Source organism: Trichomycterus rosablanca, chromosome 5, assembly GCF_030014385.1.
Source record: "Trichomycterus rosablanca isolate fTriRos1 chromosome 5, fTriRos1.hap1, whole genome shotgun sequence".
Lineage (NCBI taxonomy): Eukaryota > Metazoa > Chordata > Actinopteri > Siluriformes > Trichomycteridae > Trichomycterus > Trichomycterus rosablanca.
In genome coordinates this window covers 1,903,066-1,925,294 of record NC_085992.1, presented here as the reverse complement: position 1 = coordinate 1,925,294, position 22,229 = coordinate 1,903,066, and the positions used below count along the sequence as shown (strand labels likewise).

The 22,229-nt window shown below is 43.9% G+C and overlaps 1 protein-coding gene across 15 annotated transcripts in view; it reads left to right on the top strand.

Annotated features, from left to right (window-relative positions):
* Positions 1 to 22,229, top strand: part of tenm3 (teneurin transmembrane protein 3) — an 861,875-nt gene that overhangs the window by 821,966 nt on the left and 17,680 nt on the right. For all 15 annotated transcript variants that reach the window (XM_062995505.1, XM_062995517.1, XM_062995516.1 and 12 more), the window contains 3 exons: positions 7,083 to 7,315; positions 7,675 to 7,829; positions 20,394 to 21,268. In XM_062995505.1, coding sequence (XP_062851575.1) covers positions 7,083 to 7,315; positions 7,675 to 7,829; positions 20,394 to 21,268 — 1,263 coding nt within the window. The remainder of the gene's footprint in view (positions 1 to 7,082; positions 7,316 to 7,674; positions 7,830 to 20,393; positions 21,269 to 22,229) is intronic.

Genomic DNA, 22,229 nt, shown 5'->3' with positions numbered 1-22,229 from the left:
GGTTTGTTTAGGATTAAGGTTTGGGTTTGTTTAGGATTAAGGTTTGGGCTTGTTTAGGATTAAGGTTTGGGCTTGTTTAGGATTAAGGTTTGGGTTTGTTTAGGATTAAGGTTTGGGCTTGTTTAGGATTAAGGTTTGGGCTTGTTTAGGATTAAGGTTTGGGCTTGTTTAGGATTAAGGTTTGGGCTTGTTTAGGATTAAGGTTTGGGTTTGTTTAGGGTTAAGGTTTGGGCTTGTTTAGGATTAAGGTTTGGGCTTGTTTAGGATTAAGGTTTGGGCTTGTTTAGGATTAAGGTTTGGGTTTGTTTAGGATTAAGGTTTGGGTTTGTTTAGGATTAAGGTTTGGGCTTGTTTAGGATTAAGGTTTGGGCTTGTTTAGGATTTAGGTTTGGGCTTGTTTAAGATTAAGGTTTGGGTTAAAGTCGGGATTAAGGTTTGGGTTTGTTTAGGATTAAGGTTTGGGTTTGTTTAGGATTAAGGTTTGGGCTTGTTTAGGATTAAGGTTTGGGCTTGTTTAGGATTTAGGTTTGGGCTTGTTTAGGATTAAGGTTTGGGTTAAAGTCGGGATTAAGGTTTGGGTTTGTTTAGGATTAAGGTTTGGGTTATAGTCAGGATTAAGGTTTGGGTCTGTTTAGGATTAAGGCTTGGGTTTGTTTAGGATTAAGGTTTGGGTTATAGTCGGGATTAAGGTTTGGGTTTGTTTAGGATTAAGGTTTGGGCTTGTTTAGGATTAAGGTTTGGGTTTGTTTAGGATTATGGTTTGGGCTTGTTTAGGATTAAGGTTTGGGCTTGTTTAGGATTAAGGTTTGGGCTTGTTTAGGATTAAGGTTTGGGTTAAAGTCGGGATTAAGGTTTGGGTTTGTTTAGGATTAAGGTTTGGGCTTGTTTAGGATTAAGGTTTGGGCTTGTTTAGGATTAAGGTTTGGGTTTGTTTAGGATTAAGGTTTGGGTTTGTTTAGGATTAAGGTTTGGGTTTGTTTAGGGTTAAGGTTTGGGCTTGTTTAGGATTAAGGTTTGGGCTTGTTTAGGATTAAGGTTTGGGTTTGTTTAGGATTAAGGTTTGGGCTTGTTTAGGATTAAGGTTTGGGTTTGTTTAGGATTAAGGTTTGGGTTTGTTTAGGATTAAGGTTTGGGCTTGTTTAGGATTAAGGTTTGGGTTATAGTCGGGATTAAGGTTTGGGTTTGTTTAGGATTAAGGTTTGGACTTGTTTAGGATTAAGGTTTAGGCTTGTTTAGGATTTAGGTTTGGGCTTGTTTAGGATTAAGGTTTGGGTTAAAGTCGGGATTAAGGTTTGGGTTTGTTTAGGATTAAGGTTTGGGCTTGTTTAGGATTAAGGTTTGGGCTTGTTTAGGATTAAGGTTTGGGCTTGTTTAGGATTAAGGTTTGGGTTTGTTTAGGATTAAGGTTTGGGCTTGTTTAGGGTTAAGGTTTGGGCTTGTTTAGGATTAAGGTTTGGGCTTGTTTAGGATTAAGGTTTGGGTTTGTTTAGGATTAAGGTTTGGGCTTGTTTAGGATTAAGGTTTGGGTTTGTTTAGGATTAAGGTTTGGGTTTGTTTAGGATTAAGGTTTGGGCTTGTTTAGGATTAAGGTTTGGGCTTGTTTAGGATTTAGGTTTGGGCTTGTTTAGGATTAAGGTTTGGGTTAAAGTCGGGATTAAGGTTTGGGTTTGTTTAGGATTAAGGTTTGGGTTTGTTTAGGATTAAGGTTTGGGCTTGTTTAGGATTAAGGTTTGGGCTTGTTTAGGATTTAGGTTTGGGCTTGTTTAGGATTAAGGTTTGGGTTAAAGTCGGGATTAAGGTTTGGGTTTGTTTAGGATTAAGGTTTGGGCTTGTTTAGGATTAAGGTTTGGGCTTGTTTAGGATTAAGGTTTGGGCTTGTTTAGGATTAAGGTTTGGGTTTGTTTAGGATTAAGGTTTGGGCTTGTTTAGGATTAAGGTTTGGGTTTGTTTAGGATTAAGGTTTGGGCTTGTTTAGGATTAAGGTTTGGGTTTGTTTAGGATTAAGGTTTGGGCTTGTTTAGGATTAAGGTTTGGGCTTGTTTAGGTTTAAGGTTTGGGCTTGTTTAGGATTAAGGTTTGGGCTTGTTTAGGATTAAGGTTTGGGTTTGTTTAGGATTAAGGTTTGGGCTTGTTTAGGATTAAGGTTTGGGTTTGTTTAGGATTAAGGTTTGGGTTTGTTTAGGATTAAGGTTTGGGCTTGTTTAGGATTAAGGTTTGGGTTATAGTCGGGATTAAGGTTTGGGTTTGTTTAGGATTAAGGTTTGGGTTTGTTTAGGATTAAGGTTTGGGTTTGTTTAGGATTAAGGTTTGGGCTTGTTTAGGATTAAGGTTTGGGCTTGTTTAGGATTAAGGTTTGGGTTTGTTTAGGATTAGGATTAAGGTTTGGGCTTGTTTAGGATTTAGGTTTGGGCTTGTTTAGGATTAAGGTTTGGGTTAAAGTCGGGATTAAGGTTTGGGTTTGTTTAGGATTAAGGTTTGGGTTTGTTTAGGATTAAGGTTTGGGCTTGTTTAGGATTAAGGTTTGGGCTTGTTTAGGATTTAGGTTTGGGCTTGTTTAGGATTAAGGTTTGGGTTAAAGTCGGGATTAAGGTTTGGGTTTGTTTAGGATTAAGGTTTGGGTTATAGTCAGGATTAAGGTTTGGGTCTGTTTAGGATTAAGGCTTGGGTTTGTTTAGGATTAAGGTTTGGGTTATAGTCGGGATTAAGGTTTGGGTTTGTTTAGGATTAAGGTTTGGGCTTGTTTAGGATTAAGGTTTGGGTTTGTTTAGGATTATGGTTTGGGCTTGTTTAGGATTAAGGTTTGGGCTTGTTTAGGATTAAGGTTTGGGTTTGTTTAGGATTAAGGTTTGGGCTTGTTTAGGATTAAGGTTTGGGTTTGTTTAGGATTAAGGTTTGGGTTTGTTTAGGATTAAGGTTTGGGCTTGTTTAGGATTAAGGTTTGGGTTATAGTCGGGATTAAGGTTTGGGTTTGTTTAGGATTAAGGTTTGGGTTTGTTTAGGATTAAGGTTTGGGCTTGTTTAGGATTTAGGTTTGGGCTTGTTTAGGATTAAGGTTTGGGTTAAAGTCGGGATTAAGGTTTGGGTTTGTTTAGGATTAAGGTTTGGGCTTGTTTAGGATTAAGGTTTGGGCTTGTTTAGGATTAAGGTTTGGGCTTGTTTAGGATTAAGGTTTGGGTTTGTTTAGGATTAAGGTTTGGGCTTGTTTAGGGTTAAGGTTTGGGCTTGTTTAGGATTAAGGTTTGGGCTTGTTTAGGATTAAGGTTTGGGTTTGTTTAGGATTAAGGTTTGGGCTTGTTTAGGATTGAGGTTTGGGTTTGTTTAGGATTAAGGTTTGGGTTTGTTTAGGATTAAGGTTTGGGCTTGTTTAGGATTAAGGTTTGGGCTTGTTTAGGATTTAGGTTTGGGCTTGTTTAGGATTAAGGTTTGGGTTAAAGTCGGGATTAAGGTTTGGGTTTGTTTAGGATTAAGGTTTGGGTTTGTTTAGGATTAAGGTTTGGGCTTGTTTAGGATTAAGGTTTGGGCTTGTTTAGGATTTAGGTTTGGGCTTGTTTAGGATTAAGGTTTGGGTTAAAGTCGGGATTAAGGTTTGGGTTTGTTTAGGATTAAGGTTTGGGCTTGTTTAGGATTAAGGTTTGGGCTTGTTTAGGATTAAGGTTTGGGCTTGTTTAGGATTAAGGTTTGGGTTTGTTTAGGATTAAGGTTTGGGCTTGTTTAGGGTTAAGGTTTGGGCTTGTTTAGGATTAAGGTTTGGGCTTGTTTAGGATTAAGGTTTGGGTTTGTTTAGGATTAAGGTTTGGGCTTGTTTAGGATTAAGGTTTGGGCTTGTTTAGGATTAAGGTTTGGGCTTGTTTAGGATTAAGGTTTGGGCTTGTTTAGGATTAAGGTTTGGGTTTGTTTAGGATTAAGGTTTGGGCTTGTTTAGGATTAAGGTTTGGGTTTGTTTAGGATTAAGGTTTGGGTTTGTTTAGGATTAAGGTTTGGGCTTGTTTAGGATTAAGGTTTGGGTTATAGTCGGGATTAAGGTTTGGGTTTGTTTAGGATTAAGGTTTGGGTTTGTTTAGGATTAAGGTTTGGGTTTGTTTAGGATTAAGGTTTGGGCTTGTTTAGGATTAAGGTTTGGGCTTGTTTAGGATTAAGGTTTGGGTTTGTTTAGGATTAAGGTTTGGGCTTGTTTAGGATTAAGGTTTGGGCTTGTTTAGGATTAAGGTTTGGGCTTGTTTAGGATTAAGGTTTGGGCTTGTTTAGGATTAAGGTTTGGGTTTGTTTAGGATTAAGGTTTGGGCTTGTTTAGGATTAAGGTTTGGGTTATAGTCTGGATTAAGGTTTGGGTTTGTTTAGGATTAAGGTTTGGGCTTGTTTAGGATTAAGGTTTGGGTTATAGTCGGGATTAAGGTTTGGGTTTGTTTAGGATTAAGGTTTGGGCTTGTTTAGGATTAAGGTTTGGGTTTGTTTAGGATTAAGGTTTGGGCTTGTTTAGGATTAAGGTTTGGGCTTGTTTAGGATTAAGGTTTGGGTTATAGTCGGGATTAAGGTTTGGGTTTGTTTAGGATTAAGGCTTGGGTTTGTTTAGGATTAAGGTTTGGGTTTGTTTAGGATTAAGGTTTGGGTTATAGTCGGGATTAAGGTTTGGGCTTGTTTAGGATTAAGGTTTGGGTTATAGTCGGGATTAAGGTTTGGGCTTGTTTAGGATTAAGGTTTGGGTTTGTTTAGGATTAAGGTTTGGGTTTGTTTAGGATTAAGGTTTGGGTTTGTTTAGGATTAAGGTTTGGGCTTGTTTAGGATTAAGGTTTGGGTTTGTTTAGGATTAAGGTTTGGGTTTGTTTAGGATTAAGGTTTGGGTTTGTTTAGGATTAAGGTTTGGCGCTGAGGGGAAGCACAAAGTCTCTGTGACTGCTGCTTACATCAAATGTTATATGGCCAAAAGTATTCGGACGCCCGACCATGAGCTTGTTGTTTTAGCTAGAACAACAGCCGCCCTTCTCAGAAGCTTCTCACAAGACTTTGAATGTTTGTATGTCTGTGTATGGGAATTTGTGCCCATTTAGTTAATTTAGTTTCAGCTGATGTAGGTTTAGTTATTTATATGATCATTTTCACCACCTGCTTTATCTGGTTCGGGTTTTTGGTCGGTCCGGCGCCACCTGCAGGCTCCCGGTTCTCCACCAGAGCAGAACAGGTAGAATTAATGAGTGAAATTGATGGTGTGGGTGGGAAATCCTGGCAGAACTTCTGCACCTGGAGCAGTTTGGAGACTACTGTTCCTCCTCTGGGTGCTTTTGGGGGGTGGAAACAAAAAAAAACAGAAGAGTTCTGGTACTGGACGTGCTGGACCTGGTCCGTCTGGTACCGATACTGGATTTTTGTTGCTGGAAGTGGAACTGAAACCCTCCAGGGCTCCACTAACCGGGGAAAATGGAACAATGTTCTTGTACGTGGTGCAGTGGGAATAAAAGCTCAGAACGACCCGAGTCTCATCTGTGCAAACACACACACTCACACACCTTCACACACACTCACACTCTCACACACACCTTCACACACACACACACACACACACACACACACTCTCACACACACACACACATATGGTCGCGAGGTGTTGGCTCGACTATTCTTAGCCTCTTTTAATTGACACATCATGACAAGTCGTTGATTTTGGGCGACAGACGCTCGTCTCTCGTCACCGGTTCTCTGTTCCCTTCTGCTCGGGGGGGGGGAACGACGGCGGGGGCGCGGCGGCTCTTATTATAGTCCCGGCGCGCGGCGGCTCTTATTATAGTCCCGGCGCGCGGCGGTGATCTTCAGTCCCGCCGAATTAGCTCAGTCCATCACGACCCCCGGATCACCTCAGCGTTAATCAACACACACCCATAAACACAGGTTCAGGTTTAGGTTTAGATTTGGGTTTAGGTTTAGATTTAGGCTCATGCTTAGGTTCAGGGTCAGGTTTAGATTCGGGTTTAGGTTCAGGTTTCAGTTCAAGTTTAAGTTCAGGTTTAGATTCAGGGTCAGGTTTGGATTTAGCTTCAGGTTTAAGTTTAGGTTTAAGTTTTAAGTTTAGGTTCAGGTTTAGGTTCAGGTTCAGCTTTAGGTTTAGGTTTGCATTTAGGTTTAAGTATAGGTTCAGGTTTAAGTTCAGGTTCAGCTTTAAGTTTAGGTTCAGGTTTAAGTATAGGTTCAGGTTTAAGTTCAGGTTCAGGTTTAAGTTCAGGTTTAGGTTCAGGTTTAGGTTTAGATTTATGTTCAGGTTTAAGTATAGGTTCAGGTTTAGGTTCAGGTTTGGTTTCAGGTTTATGTTTAGGTTTAGGTTCAGGTTTAGGTTTAAGTATAGGTTTAGCTTTAAGTTCAGGTTTAGGTTCAGGTTTGTTTAGGTTTAGATTTAGGTTCAGGTTTGGTTTCAGGTTTAGGTTTAGGTTTAGATTCAGGTTTAGATTTGTTTAGGTTTAAGTATAGGTTCAGGTTTAGATTCATGGTGTGGATGAAATAATGGATAGGGCTGGAGTTATCGTGCTATCGACCGACCCGGCGTCTTCACAGACATGTTTTGCTATGTCTGTTCAACCGCTGAAGCCTTGAGATGGATTGGAACTGGACCCATCACGACCCTGACCAGTAGCTCAGAGTGGCTGATATTTAGGATCATGTATTGGTACACTACATGGCCAAAAGTATTTGGACACCTAAATTATGTTTAAATAGCATTCTTCTCACAAGACTACAAGAAGTATATCTGTGGGAATTTGTGCCCATTCAGTAAAAAGATAAAGCATTTGTATGGCTGGGCGCTGATGCTCAGTTGGTGTTCCAGTTCATACCAGAGCTGCTGAGTGGGCTGAGGTCTCTGGAGTTTCTTTAAACAGTCATGCTGGAATAGGAAAGGACCTTCCCTAAACTGTTGCTGGAAAGTATGTAAGCAGGATAAATTCCATCAGTCCTGTCTGAGAGCCATGAGCAGTAAAGGCAGCATTAAAGATTTGGGTAGAAATCAGGAGATTTTGAAGCTTTTTGGTGTTTCTTCGCCCCGTGGACGCACCACCTCACTCTCTCACCCCTGACCCGTCTCTCTCTCCGTGTCTCCGCAGCAACAACCCGGCACACAGGTACTACCTGGCGACCGACCCCACGTCGGGTCAGCTCTACGTGTCCGATACGAACTCGCGCCGGATCTTCAGACCCAAAGTTCTGACGGGGGTGAAGGAGCTGCTGCAGAACGTGGAGGTGGTGGCAGGGACCGGGGAGCAGTGCCTGCCATTCGACGAGGCTCGCTGTGGCGACGGAGGAAAAGCTACCGAGGCGCTGCTGCTGGGGCCCAAAGGTGGGGTAACCAACACCCTCACTAATACTACATTACTCTCCAAAACCCACTCTGTACCCCACTCTGTACCCACTCTGTACCCACTCTGTACCCCACTCTGTACCCACTCTGTAACCCACTCTGTACCCACTCTATAACCCACTCTGTACCCACTCTGTACCCACTCTGTACCCACTCTGTACCCACTCTGTAACCCACTCTGTACCACTCTGTACCCACTCTGTACCCCATTCTGTACCCACTCTGTAACCCACTCTGTATGATTCTGAATCTTCCTCTGAACCCCTCCTGTGTGTGTGTGTGTGTGTGTGTGTGTGTGTGTGTGTGTGTGTGTGTGTGTGTGTGTGTGTGTGTTTCAGGTATTGCGGTGGATAAGAACGGGTTAATCTACTTTGTAGACGGGACGATGATTCGTAAAGTGGATCGTAACGGCATCATCTCCACTCTGCTGGGGTCCAACGACCTGACCTCAGCGCGACCTCTGACCTGTGATACGAGCATGCATATCGGACAGGTACGAGCATCAACGTATTAAACCTGTAAAATATATAAACATGTAGAACTTCAAAATGTACAATAATGTATAGAATTTATAATAATAATACTAATAACTACTATTATTATTATTATTATTATTATTATTATTATTATTGTTATTATAATTATAATAATAATTGAAATCATAATAATGATAATAACATTAATTGTAATAATATTAATAATTAAAAATAATAATAATAACAGTAATAAATGAAAAAAATAATATTATTAATTGTAATAATTATACTAGAAAAATAATAATAACTAATTATAACAATATTAATAATTATTATTATTATCGATAATTGTAAATAATAATAACAATAATAATTACAGATAATAATGATAATAGTTGCAGTAATAGTATCTATAAAAAATAATTCTTATTTTATTTTTTGTAATGAAAATTATATTTATAATAATTTACAATAATAATACAAATAAAAATAATATTACAATAACAACAATATTAATTAATATTAAATATTAATATTTTAAATTAATATTAATATTAATAATAAAATATTAAATAATAATAAAAGTAATAATTATTAATATCAGTAATAAAAATAAAAATTCAATTAATAACAATAATAATTGTAATAATAAAATAATAATTGTACTAATAAAATTAATAATAATTGTAATTATATTAATAATAATACTTGTAATAATAATAATGATAATAATAATAAAAGAACAGTATTATAATTTGTGGAGAAGTGTGTGTGACAATCATTCTAAAATTTCAAATTCTGTTTGATGTGCCATTAAACATTTTGTATTATTTAACATTATTATTTATTTGGCATTTACTTACAGAATTTTACTTATATAATAATAATAATAATTATTATTATTATTATTATTATTATTATTATTATTATTATTATTATTATTATAATAATTATCTAGTTTGTCTGATATATGAATGTCCGCATTGTTGAGATTTTAAGCTCATAAACGGCATCTCTGGTCTTTACACGAGACTGAAAGTTCCCATCACGTAAAGTCCTTCAGCAGACTGTAGAGTTTACAGGTAAATTCTGATTATGTGCAGTGACCCTTGATCTCCCCTCGTCCCTAAACATCTGACATTATTGTATAAGGTAACAGACAGGACTGTTAATCACAGAACTCTCGCTCCAGTCGCTCAGTAACGCTCACGCCTGCATAGATGTTTTTACTCCAGTGAGAGGGAACCAGTGACGAGTTCGACTCTATAAGAGCGTAAAAACCTGGTACTAAATGTATCGCGTCCCCGAGCGCTGATGAAACGCCATTATATCACATTATGTTGTCATTACGTTGACAAACGCACGATGGCGAGATGTTTATTGGAAAGTAATGTTTATATCTGCTTTTATATTATTTTATTACCATGATTCTGCTGAAAACGGCAACACACGAGTGCGCTGGACACACACACACACACACACATTATACTCTTATTTATTATAAATCTGATTTATATTCAGTGTTGTATTAATAAACATGTATTTGAAGGATTGAATCTCATATAATGGAACTGTAACGTGGCTCGGCTGGTGAATGAGTGCTACGAGTCGTTCTGCTGCGCCGTTTTTGGCCACTAGAGGGGGCACGGAGTCACCTTGTTAGCATTAATTTGCTCCAGGTGGAAGTGTTTCTATCTATAAAGGTTTCTCTCTTCTTCAGACTCGCCATGAGGCAGATTATTTAGACGCACTACTACTGATTACATCAGCGCAGTTTTAGCTTACTAAGCTAACACAGTTAGCCTCAGGCAGCTAACGTCTCCCTCAGTGTACGGAAAACGCTTAAACCGTCCCCGACGAGCCCGAATTTACAAATAAACGACACTTTATAATCACATGCTCCGCATTATTTGGTAAGAAAAGTCGTACCGCACTGAATTCTGGGATTGATCTTCAGCGCTGAGGAGGCGTCGGATGCTCCCTCGTCATTCAGTCAGATCATCACTCAGAATTAAGGTGCCTCAGTAGGAGCATTTTAAGGGAGCAAAGGATTTAGACACGCCCTCTTCTCGGGAGTTTAGAAGACAGGTTTTCAGACAGACCCCATAATCAACCAGGAACTGGACATTATCAGTTCTTGGTCAGTAATTGTAGGTTTGACGTTTGATGATGCTAATTATGCGATCCCACCGTCATGTTAAACTCTCGGGGTTATCGAGGTTCCTCGGTCGGTTTCTCCTCCATGACTCCTGAAGTCGAGTTTATCGAGACGTCTGTATTTTATTTTTCCGTCCAAAAACACTCATCAAAACCACTTCCATCAGATTAGCGGCCTAGAGGAGGACGCAGGTGGACGCGGAATCCTGCGCCGCTCCGAGATCCGAGACAGATGATGGATGATGTTTTTATGTTTCTTATTGCAGGACACAAAGACGGAGCCGAATTACCACTCCACTTATCTAATATTTTAAGATGAACTTCATATATCCTTGTCCGTTTCAGAATTCAGAATTCAGTCTCTCATATCGTCTCGTACGGCTCCGGCGTCCCGGAAATGTAGAAGTATGAAGATTTTATAAATTAATATAGAAAAAATCGGGATTCAAATGCTTATGAAACTTTCCTCGGTAGATATATATATGAGCCATAACATTAAAACCACCTCCTTGTTTCTACACTCACTGTCCATTATATCAGCTCCACTTCTCCAGTTCTACAATTACTGACTGTAGTCCATCTGTTTCTCTGCATACTTTGTTAGACCTCTTTCTGTTATGGGGATTCAAACAACCCCTAGAGGTTAGTTTGGAACCACTACTCGGGAAATCAAGCTCAGAAACAGAAATCAATGAAAGAGGGTTTTAATACCAGTACCCCAAACTACAATCAGCAATGTAACAAAATACTACAGCGTAAGTAAAGGAAGTAAATGTTCATAAGCACATAACACATGTCAAGACGAACGGAGTCGGTTCCAGGGCTTCTAAAACGTAAGTGTCCAAATCTCAAGTATCGCCTGGACCGCTCCCACCTGCAACAAACAGAATAAACACAGCCGAGGTAAAGGCTCAAAAAATAGGAACAGGGATCTACTAATAATGCTCTAGTCCGACGACCTAACGAGACCAACTGGCAACAAGGATTCCCACACCACTTCTATATATAGTGCTCGTGATTAGACTACTTAAGCCCCGCGCACCAATAAGAAAAGAACAAAAGGTGTGGCTAAAACCCTCCACCAATGTGACCCCGTAACAGTACCCCCTCCTTAACGGGTGTCTCTCGGCACCCTAACCAACTTGCCCGGGAACTCTCTCCGAAACTGTTGGATGAGCGAAGGGTCGAGGATGGCAGATCTCGGCACCCAGCAACGTTCCTCCGGTCCGTACCCCTGCCAGTCGACGAGGAACTGGATCCCCCTGCCCCGTCTCCTGGAGTCCAGCAGCCGGCGAACCGTGTAGGCGGGTTGATTCTCCACTAATCGAGGTCCTGGTGTCTCATTCGGGGAAGAATTAAGTGGAGAACGCAGCACCGGTTTAATGTGGGACACATGGAATGTGGGATGAATCTTCATGTGGCGAGGAAGCTTAAGCCGAATTGCCGATGAACTGATGACACGAGTAATGGGATAAGGACCAATAAATCGGGGGGCTAGTTTGTTAGATTCCACCCTTAAAGGAATGTTTTTAGAGGATAACCAAACTAGTTGTCCCACCTTGTACAGCGGGCTCGGCCGTCGCCGTCTATTCCCGGAGATGACCGTGGTCGCTTGGGCTTGGCGGAGAGCGATGCGCGTGTTCCTCCACATCTTCCTACACCTCCTCATGTGATGAGCTACTGATGGGACTGCTATGTCCACCTCGCCCTCCGGAAATAATGGTGGAAGATAACCCAAAGCGGCCTCGAACGGCGACCTTCCTGTGGCTGCGCTTCGTGCCGTGTTGTGAGCGTACTCCGCCCAGGACAAGAACTTGCTCCAGCTGTTAGGGTGTTGAGCGGCTACACAGCGCAGCGCAGTCTCCACCTCCTGGTTAGCCCTTTCCGTCTGACCATTAGACTGCGGGTGGAACCCCGACGAAAGGCTGACCGACGCCCCCAATGCCTTGCAAAAGGCTCTCCAGACCTGTGACACGAACTGTGGTCCTCTGTCTGACACAATGTCCGCGGGAATCCCGTGGACCTTAAAAACATTGTCAAATACCAAAGTGGCTGTTTCCAGCGCGGAAGGGAGTTTAGGTAAAGCAAACAGTCTGATAGTCTTGGAAAACCGATCCACCACATTTAAAATCACAGTCTTACCGTTCGACGGTGGAAGTCCTGTGATAAAATCCAGAGCTATGTGGGACCAGGGCCGCCCTGGAATCGGCAGAGGCTGAACCAACCCCGCAGGTGGTGCATGAGACGCCTTGTTGCGGGCGCAGACGGGGCATGCTGTGACGAACTCCCTCACGTCAGTAGACAAGGAAGGCCACCAGAAATGTCTCCGAACCAAATCTTCCGTCCTGGCCACCCCCGGATGGCAGGCGAATTTGGAGTCGTGCGTCCATTTCAGTACCTCCGATCTGGCTGTTGTAGGCACAAACTGGCGGTTGGACGGTCCTGTGCCCGGGTCAGGGTCAGCGCGTAGGGCCCTCTCGATGGATCGACGAAGCCCCCAAGAGACCCCAGCGATCACTCGAGCCGTCGGAAGTACGGACCCCTCTGCGTCTGTGTCCTCCGCCCCCGGATGGAGTCTCGAAAGAGCGTCTGGCTTAGTGTTCTTGGTGCCTGGACGATAGGTGAGGATAAAATTAAATCGATCAAAAAATAACGCCCACCTTGCCAATCTGGAGTTCAGTCTCTTGGCCGTCTGCACATAGGACAGATTCTTGTGATCGGTCCAGACCACAAACGGTTTCTCTGCCCCCTCCAACCAATGTCTCCATTCCTCCAGGGCCATCTTAACTGCCAATAGCTCCCGGTTGCCGATGTCATAATTCTTCTCGGCCGGTGATAGCTTCCTGGAGAAAAAAGCGCATGGGTGGAGACGACTTTCCTTACCCGAACGTTGGGAAAGAACAGCTCCCACTCCCGTGTTGGAGGCATCCACTTCAACCACGAATTGCAAGGATGGGTCCGGTTGAGCCAGGATCGGGGCGGACGTGAATCGGTCCTTCAAGTCCTCGAACGCGTCTTGAGCCTCTCTGGTCCACTTGAATTGTCTCTTCGTCGAGGTGAGGGTCGTCAAAGGGTTAGCTATATTGCTATACCCCTTAATGAACTTCCTGTAAAAGTTCGCAAAACCTAAAAAACGCTGAAGTTCAGTACGAGAAGAGGGCACCCTCCATTCACGAATCGCCCGAATCTTCTCTGGATCCGCCTTAATACTATTGGCCTGGATTATAAATCCTAGGAAGGAAATTGAGTCCTTGTGGAACTCGCACTTCTCAGCCTTTACAAATAGCTGATTTTCTAAAAGTCGAGTCAGGACCTGCCGGACATGTGCAAGGTGCTCTTGAACCGAACGCGAAAAAATGAGAATGTCGTCCAGATAGACAAACACAAAATGGTCAAGGAAATCCCTTAGAACGTCATTAACTAAATTTTGAAACACAGCAGGTGCGTTAGTGAGACCAAACGGGACCACGCAATATTCGTAGTGCCCACTAGGTGTGTTAAATGCCGTCTTCCACTCGTCGCCCTGTCTAATCCGGACCAAATGATAAGCGTTCCGAAGGTCCAATTTAGAAAAAATTACCGCCCCTTGCACGGATTCGAACACCGTAGAGATGAGGGGTAAGGGGTACTTATTACGAATAGTAATCTTATTCAACCCCCGGTAATCAATGCAAGGCCGTAAGGACTTGTCCTTCTTTTCAATAAAAAAAAATCCCGCCCCCAGTGGCGACGAAGAGGCACGTATGAGACCCGTAGCGAGACAATCCGCAACGTAGGTGTCCATAGCCTTCCGTTCGGGAATTGACAATCGAAAAGACTTGCTCTTGGGGAGTGGTGCGCCCGGGAGGAGGTCAATAGCACAATCGTAACTGCGGTGTGGTGGTAACTGACAGGCATTGTCTTTAGAAAAGACTTCCTTGAGATCGTGATAAATGGATGGAACGTTAGTTAAGTCAGTAGAGACCCTAAGCGACGCCACCTTCTTCCCTTTGTCCGAACGTAGACACCGAGATAGACATTCCCGGCCCCACGAAGTAATTCGCCCCTTGCCCCAATCGAACTGAGGGTTATGAGTACGCAGCCACGGATGCCCAAGAATCACTGGTGTGTCAGGAGAAAGAAAAACAGAAAAACAGATCATCTCTTTATGAGTCTGCTTCACTGTCATCCAAACAGGAACTGTGCGGTGCGTAATATGAGTTAATCTACGTCCATCCACTGCGATAGTGCTTAAGGGAACCTCTAACCTTACCAGTTTGCAACCCAAACTAACTGCAAACTTGGCGTCAATCAAATTCTCCTCTGAACCGGAGTCTATCAGTGCCCGAGAAGAGAATCTTCCCTTACTGGTGTGCAGGGAGATAGTTATATTACAACGGGGAACACGGTTAGTAGGGATTCGGCTCGACCATGCCCCGTAATTCACGGTCGAGCCTGATCTTTTGACCGATTAGGACACCAGGCAGCCCAATGACCCTTCTGACCACAGAAGAGGCACGTCCCATCCTTGTGAGGGGATTGGGCCCGCCTTTCAGTGATCTGGGTCTTACCCAGTTGCATGGGCTCGTGTACCTCCAAGGATCTGGGAGAGAATGAAGTGCCCCTTCTACCTATAGGTACCCCCCCACTAGGAGATTCCGCTCTAAGCCCCCCGGTCTGAAGTGCCCCCCCCTGAGTCATCCCATCCAGACGAATGGCCAGGTCTATCAGTTCTTGGAGAGAGTTAGGCTTCTCCCTGTTGGCCAATTGAGTCCGGATGTGAGGATTCAAGGCCCGTCTAAACACTGCCTTGAGGGCGGTGTCATTCCACCCTGCATCGGCCGAAATGGTAACAAAATCCACCGCGAATTCTGCCACCGACTTATTACCCTGACGAAGATCTAATAATCTATCGTCCGCGTCGCCAGCACGTTCAGGTTTATCAAAAACCGCTAAAAAACGCTGTAAGAACGCTTGGTAGGTACAAACCGCCGGAGAAGCGGTGGATTGTGAAGCCTCCGCCCACGCGAGCGCCCGACCACGTAATAAACCAATAATGTAAGTGATCTTGTGCACATCGGTGGGGAAACCGGAGGGACGGATACCAAACACCAATTCACATTGGTACACAAAACCACGGCACTTATCAAGGTCACCGAAATAGGGTTCAGGATGAACCGTAACGGAATCGGTACGAACCTGAGGTGAGTCGGCAGGTAGCGGAACAGCGTCGGCCGTGAAAATTCCCGACGAAGCCGGTCGTGACGGAGATGGAAACGGGGGGGCAGGTGCCGCGATGGCTTCCGAGATACGTTGCACCTGACGTGCCAGATCCGACACGAAACGTACGATCTCACGGTTGCTCTCCACGAGGGACGCCATTGTTGGGTCTTGGGAATTAGCTCCGGGTGGAAACGCGGGCGCAACGGGATCTGATCCGGGCTGATTTCCCGAGGGTTCCATAATGGGCCAGTTGGTACTGTTATGGGGATTCAAACAACCCCTAGAGGTTAGTTTGGAACCACTACTCGGGAAATCAAGCTCAGAAACAGAAATCAATGAAAGAGGGTTTTAATACCAGTACCCCAAACTACAATCAGCAATGTAACAAAATACTACAGCGTAAGTAAAGGAAGTAAATGTTCATAAGCACATAACACATGTCCAGACGAACGGAGTCGGTTCCAGGGCTTCTAAAACGTAAGTGTCCAAATCTCAAGTATCGCCTGGACCGCTCCCACCTGCAACAAACAGAATAAACACAGCCGAGGTAAAGGCTCAAAAAATAGGAACAGGGATCTACTAATAATGCTCTAGTCCGACGACCTAACGAGACCAACTGGCAACAAGGATTCCCACACCACTTCTATATATAGTGCTCGTGATTAGACTACTTAAGCCCCGCGCACCAATAAGAAAAGAACAAAAGGTGTGGCTAAAACCCTCCACCAATGTGACCCCGTAACACTTTCAGGACCCCACAGAGCAGGTATTATTTAGGTGGTGGATGATTCTCAGCAATGCAGTGACACTGACATGGTGGTGGAGTGTTAGTGTGTGTTGTGCTGGTATGAGTGGATCAGACACAGCAGCGCTGCTGGAGTTTTTAAACACCTCCTGTGACCACTGATGAAGGTCTAGAAGATGACCGACTCAACAGCAGCAATAGATGAGCGATCGTCTCTGACTTTACATCTACAAGGTGGACCAACTAGGTAGGAGTGTCTAATAGAGTGGACAGTGAGTGGACACGGTATTTAAAAACTCCAGCAGCGCTGCTGTGTCTGATCCACTCATACCAGCACAACACACACTAACACACCACCACCATGTCAGTGTCACTGCAGTGCTGAGAATCATCCACCACCTAAATAATACCTGCTCTGTGGTGGTCCTGTGGGGGTCCTGACCCTTGAAGAACAGGGTGAAAGGGGGTTAAAAAAGCATGTAGAGAAACAGATGGACTACAGTCAGTAATTGTAGAACTACAAAGTGCTTCTATATGGTAAATGGAGCTGATAAAATGGACAGTGAGTGTAGAAACAAGGAGGTGGTTTTAATGTTATGGCTGATCGGTGTAAATGAGGACCTTCAACTTCCTACAGAGCATCCTGGTGCAGATCTTCCATACGATCCTGGAGAAACCAGTATTTATCAGGCTCATTGTATGTGAGTTGCATTGGCACTCTGACTGGCACAGAAGGGTCGGATGCACTGTGGATTACCAGGATTAAAAGCAGATCTTCTGTTGGTCTGGTCCAGACTTCACAGCCTTCATCTCCTCTGGCATCAATGAGTCTTGGCTGCCCAACAACCTGTTCACACCTTCAGGTTTGAGAGATGATTCAAAGCTGACGATCTGGTCCTGATCAAAGTCCCTCGGGTCTTTATGCTGATCGGTTTGTCTGCACTGATGATGAAGTACGTGAAACAGTTGTCTCTGGTCAACGACTGGAAGAAATCCTAGAGCATAGTTTGACACCGTCCTGGATCGAGCAAGCTTTACATCACCCTGAACTGAGAGGCTGCCACTCATCCAAATAATCATGAGGTCGAAGAATTTGCTTTGCGTGGTCATCTAAAGTCCAGACTGTAAAGTAGAATAGGCATAAATTCCCACAGACACACTCCAAAAATCCCAGAAGAGCACAGGCCGCGGGTGCAGCGAGTGATTCTGTGTGTGTGTGTGTGGGTGAGGCGGTGTTGATTAGTAAAGTGTTTTGTGTGTGGATTATGCGTTCCTGACGAGCATCAAGGTCTAATGCGCTCAGAGCCGGAGCTTCCTGCAGGCCGTCGGCGTCGGCTGATTGTAAACAGCTCAGTACAAACAGGTCTGGGAATCCCAGTCATACTGGTCCCAGTGATCGATGTGGATTAATGGGAAATCAAAGCCGCTCCATTTACGTTGGAACCCGGGCGATCTGCTGAGCTTCTCACGTCCAACACCTCTCTCACTTTCCTTTCACACCAGTGAGAGGAAATAAAAACTCAACTTTCTGTTTCTGTCACCAAACTGGGTTTAACTGGGAGGAGACGAAGCCCACAAATCACAATGTACAATTATTAAATAATAATAACAACTATAACAACATTTAAATAATAATAACGATAACAATCATAGTAATCAATAATCATAATAAAAATTATAATAAAATAATAATAAAATAATATTAATAATAACAGTAATACTAATAACAAAATAATTATTATTATTATAAAAATAAAGACTATAATAATAATAATAATTAATAATAAAATATTATTTTAAATAAAATAATATAATATAAAATAAAAATAATATACTAACGATTATAATAATAATAAAATAAAAATAACAATTATTATTATTATAACAATGACTATAATTAATAAAATAATAATGATGATTATAATAATAATACAATTTATAATAAAATAATATAATAATAATGACAATAATAAAAATAAAATTATGAATACAATTTATAATAATAATAATAATAATAATTATAATAAAATATAATATTAATAGTAGTAATGACAATGACAATAAAAATAAAATAATCAATAAAACTAATAATATGACAAAATAACATTTGTAATTAAATAATATAATATTAATGACAATAATAAAAAATAATCAATAAAATTGCTAATAATAATAATAATAATAATACTGATGATTTACAATGTATAATATATAATAATTTATAAAATCAATAATGTAAAATACATGATGTGCCTCCAAATATGTACCACTCCAGCACTACTGTACTGTACTGTACACAAAGCGAGCTCAATGAAGACCTGTTTTGTTGTGGAGGAACTGTACAGAACCCTGACCTTTGACCTTTAACCCTCCTGAAAACCACTGGGATGATTTGGAACGTTGATTGTGAGCACATCCTTATAGTTTAAAATGGGCGCCCGCTCTTAGAAGTGTTCTTTTGAGTGAACAGGCACAAATCCCCACAGACACACTCCAAAATCCCCACAGAGTAGAAGCTGTCAATAAAGAGGCTGTAAATGTATTATGATGTACATTTTGTCAAGGACCACATTGTAGGACCGCTCTACATTGTTCAGATGTATTCGTGATGGTGTCACCATGATAACCAGCATCTCCCCCCGACGCCGGGGTTCAGTACTGCGCCGTGAGCGATGTACCCAGCCACGAGCAGAACTTCCCTCGTCTCAGTAGAACCAGCATCTACTGCAGAACGCTAATCGTCTCAAATGCACTTCTCCGGGACGTTCCCGCTCGCCGTGCCCCCTGGTGCGCGTGCTTTCCTGCGCAGCATCTATCATGGTGAGGAGCGCGACCCCATGTTAATGGTCAAACACTTTTAGCAGAGCAGCTGAAGTGGATCATGTATAATGCAGAGCGGCCGGGCCGAGCGGAAAGCTTTTATTCCGACTGCATTAGAGTTTAATGTTGCTGCCGGACGCTCGAACCCTCGCGCGGAGCGGAACACGGCGTCGGTGCGGGCCAGGAACCGACGGGGGTCGAGAACACGGAGGGACGATGGAGAAAAGCCCAAACGGAGTGGGTAGCATCATGACGGGGAGGCAGGAGATGAAGAACAAAGTGTGGTCCAGCGATGATCTCTTTGATCTCTTTTATGATCTCTTTTATGATCTCTTTATGATCAGACTTTAAATCCTTCTGGATGATTCCATCCCCTATTTGCCCCCCCCCCCAACACACACGCAGTTGCTTCCTTTAACTGTTTAAGACGTGCAGTCTTCATGAGTGCTGTAATTGCGGCCTCTGCTGGCTGGTCGAGGTACTGCACAGAGATGCTGAATAACGGAGAGCAGTGCGTGACCTGATCCCTGTGTAAACCCGTCGTGCAGGTGAAAAGAAGCGGTCGATGCTGAACACGGGGTGTCGGAGGGGGTGTGTGTTGGGTATATCCCTGCTCGGGAAGTGGATACGACCAAATGCAGGTGTAAAGGTGCTTGTTTGAATTTACACCTCATCCGCCTGATTTAAGCGGCGTGTTGAGGGTCGGTACGCAGCGCCGCACCTCTCCGCTCGTGCCGTCGTTTATCAGGCTGTTCCGGACGGGCGCGCGCTCCCCTCTGGCACCGAAATAAACGAGCCGGCAAGGGCGAGTGAAATAAAACCCGGCGCGGCGTCGTGTTAGAGCTCCGGTGTATTCTTCTTCATCAGTGTCACGGTGACGTAGCACCTTCCGAGGGCAAAACAACGACGCCGGAGAGGGAGGAGAGGGAGCGCCTGTACCCATAGTGCATAAAACAGAAGATACACTACATGACCAAAAGTATCTGGACGCCGGACTATGAGCTTGTTGGATGTCCCGGTTGAAAAACAAACAGTATTAAAATATAATGACCAACAGTCGCTCTTCTGATAAAGCTTCTGACAAGACTGTGGGAATTTGTGCCCATTCAGTGGTACAAAAGAGCTTTTGTATGGACAGGCGCTGGTGTTGATGTTCCGCTTGGGGATGAAGTCAGGATAAAATGGATAAAACGATAATTTACTGATATTTTCCTTAAATACCTGCTGTATATAATTTGATACACACGTATTTAACCCGATTTTACAACAAAATTAGTTATGAATATCAGGTACTAATAAGTTGCATTAATTCACTAAATATTCCTAATGAAGGATCAGTAAAGATGTGAGTGTTTCTTAACCGTAAATGTCACAAAATTGGTCAAATAAAAACATCTATGCAAAACAACAGGTGGGTCACTGATTGATGATAGCCATTTTGGATGGCACCTCTGGTGCTTGCAGTACATAAATCATCCACCAGAGGGCAGAAGACATGTATCTAATTGTATACATCACATTTGTCAGGAAAACAATACACCTACTGATGATGTAGAGGTCTCTAAAAATTCATGTATCAAATATGATACGCTTGGCATTAGAGGTTAAAAAGCGAGATGAACGTACAGTAAAAATCACTGTTGTTTTTTGCGTGCAGGTCCGGCTGGAGTGGCCGACAGACTTGGCTATCAACCCCATGGATAACTCCATATACGTCCTGGACAACAACGTGGTCCTGCAGATCACGGAGAACCGGCAGGTCCGGATCGTGGCCGGGCGCCCCATGCACTGCCAGGTCCCGGGCATCGAGTACGCTCTGGGTAAACGCGCCATCCAGACCACGCTGGAGGGCGCCACGGCCATCGCCGTGTCCTTCAACGGCGCGCTGTACATCGCCGAGAGCGACGAGAAGAAGATGAACCGCGTGCGGCAGGTCAGCACCGACGGCGAGATCACGCACCTGGCGGGGGCGCCGTCCGAGTGCGACTGCAAGAGCGACGCCAACTGCGACTGCTACCTGACCGGAGACGGCTACGCCAAAGACGCCCGCCTGAACAGCCCCTCGTCGCTCGTGGTCTCGCCCGACGGAACCCTCTACGTCGCCGATCTGGGCAACATCCGAATCAGGGCCATATCGCGGAACCGCCCTCCTCTGGTGTCGTCCGGCTTTTACGAGGTGGCGTCCCCGGCGTCGCAGGAGCTCTACGTTTTCGACGTCAACGGCACCCACCAGCACACCATGAGCCTGGTGACCGGGGACTACCTGTCCAACTTCAGCTACAGCAACGAGGGCGACGTCACGGCCGTCGCCGACGGGAACGGCAACACCCTGCGCGTCCGGCGTGACCCCAACCGCATGCCCGTGCGCCTCGTCGCCCCCGACAACCAGGTGATCTGGATCACCATCAGCACCAACGGAGGCCTGAAGACGTTGACCGCGCAGGGGCAGGAGCTCACGTTCTTCACCTACCACGGGAACAGCGGTCTCCTCGCCACCAAGAGCACCCAGATCGGCTGGACCACCTTCTACGAGTGAGTGGACTATTATTACCTCTGAGTGTGTGTGTGTGTGTGTGAGGGACCCTTCCACAACCTGTAAAACCTGAAATACACTGGACAGGGCGTCGGTCTGTTACAGTAGAACAAAATAATGACTGCTGACCTAGCCGGGCGTCCACTCCATCACAGTCTCAACACTAACAGGTGATAAAAAGTGGCTGCAGGATGGGAACTGGAAATGACTAGTGTGTGGCAAGGGCGGGGGGGTAAATCTAGGGGATCTCCTTTGATCCACTCCTGTCAGCCAATCAGAAGCAGGGATTTCATGTAGCCATGCTGTTGACGTTTCTGAAAATGAAAACCATTTAGGTTATGGTTTGTAGATATACAATTACTGACTGTAATATATCTGCTGTAGATTGTATGAGCACCCTCGACAAGGTCTATCAAGAAAAGCTTTAGATTTTAAGTTTAGAAAGCACAAAAAGAAGGACTTGGGTTCGATTCCCCGGCTGGGCTACCAGGGTCCTCTCTGTGTGGAGTTGGCATGTTCTCCACATGTCCACGTAGGTTTCCTTTCACAGTACTAACACATGCAGTACTGTATACTATGACAGTCTAAGTAATTGAGGGTCAAGAGCCTTGCTGAAGGGCCTAACAGTGGAAACCCGGGCAGTGGTGGGGCTTGAACCAGCGACCTTCCGATTGCTAGTCCAGTACTTTAAGCTTTAGGCGAGAACTGTCTACACAGTCAGGGTGTGATGTGTTTGCCCTGTGATGGACTGGCGACCTGTCTGGGGTGTGTCCGAGTGAATCAGACCCACCGTGACCCTGACCAGGACCAGGTTCCTCACCCTCCTGCCCCCATGCGCTCGTTTTCTTATATATTTAACTTCCCTCGATCCTAAAAACATCTGGATTGCAGTTTCCCTCGGAGCTCTCGGTTGGTCTCCGCTCTCCTCTCGGCTCTGTGGTCTGTGATTGTTTTCTTATG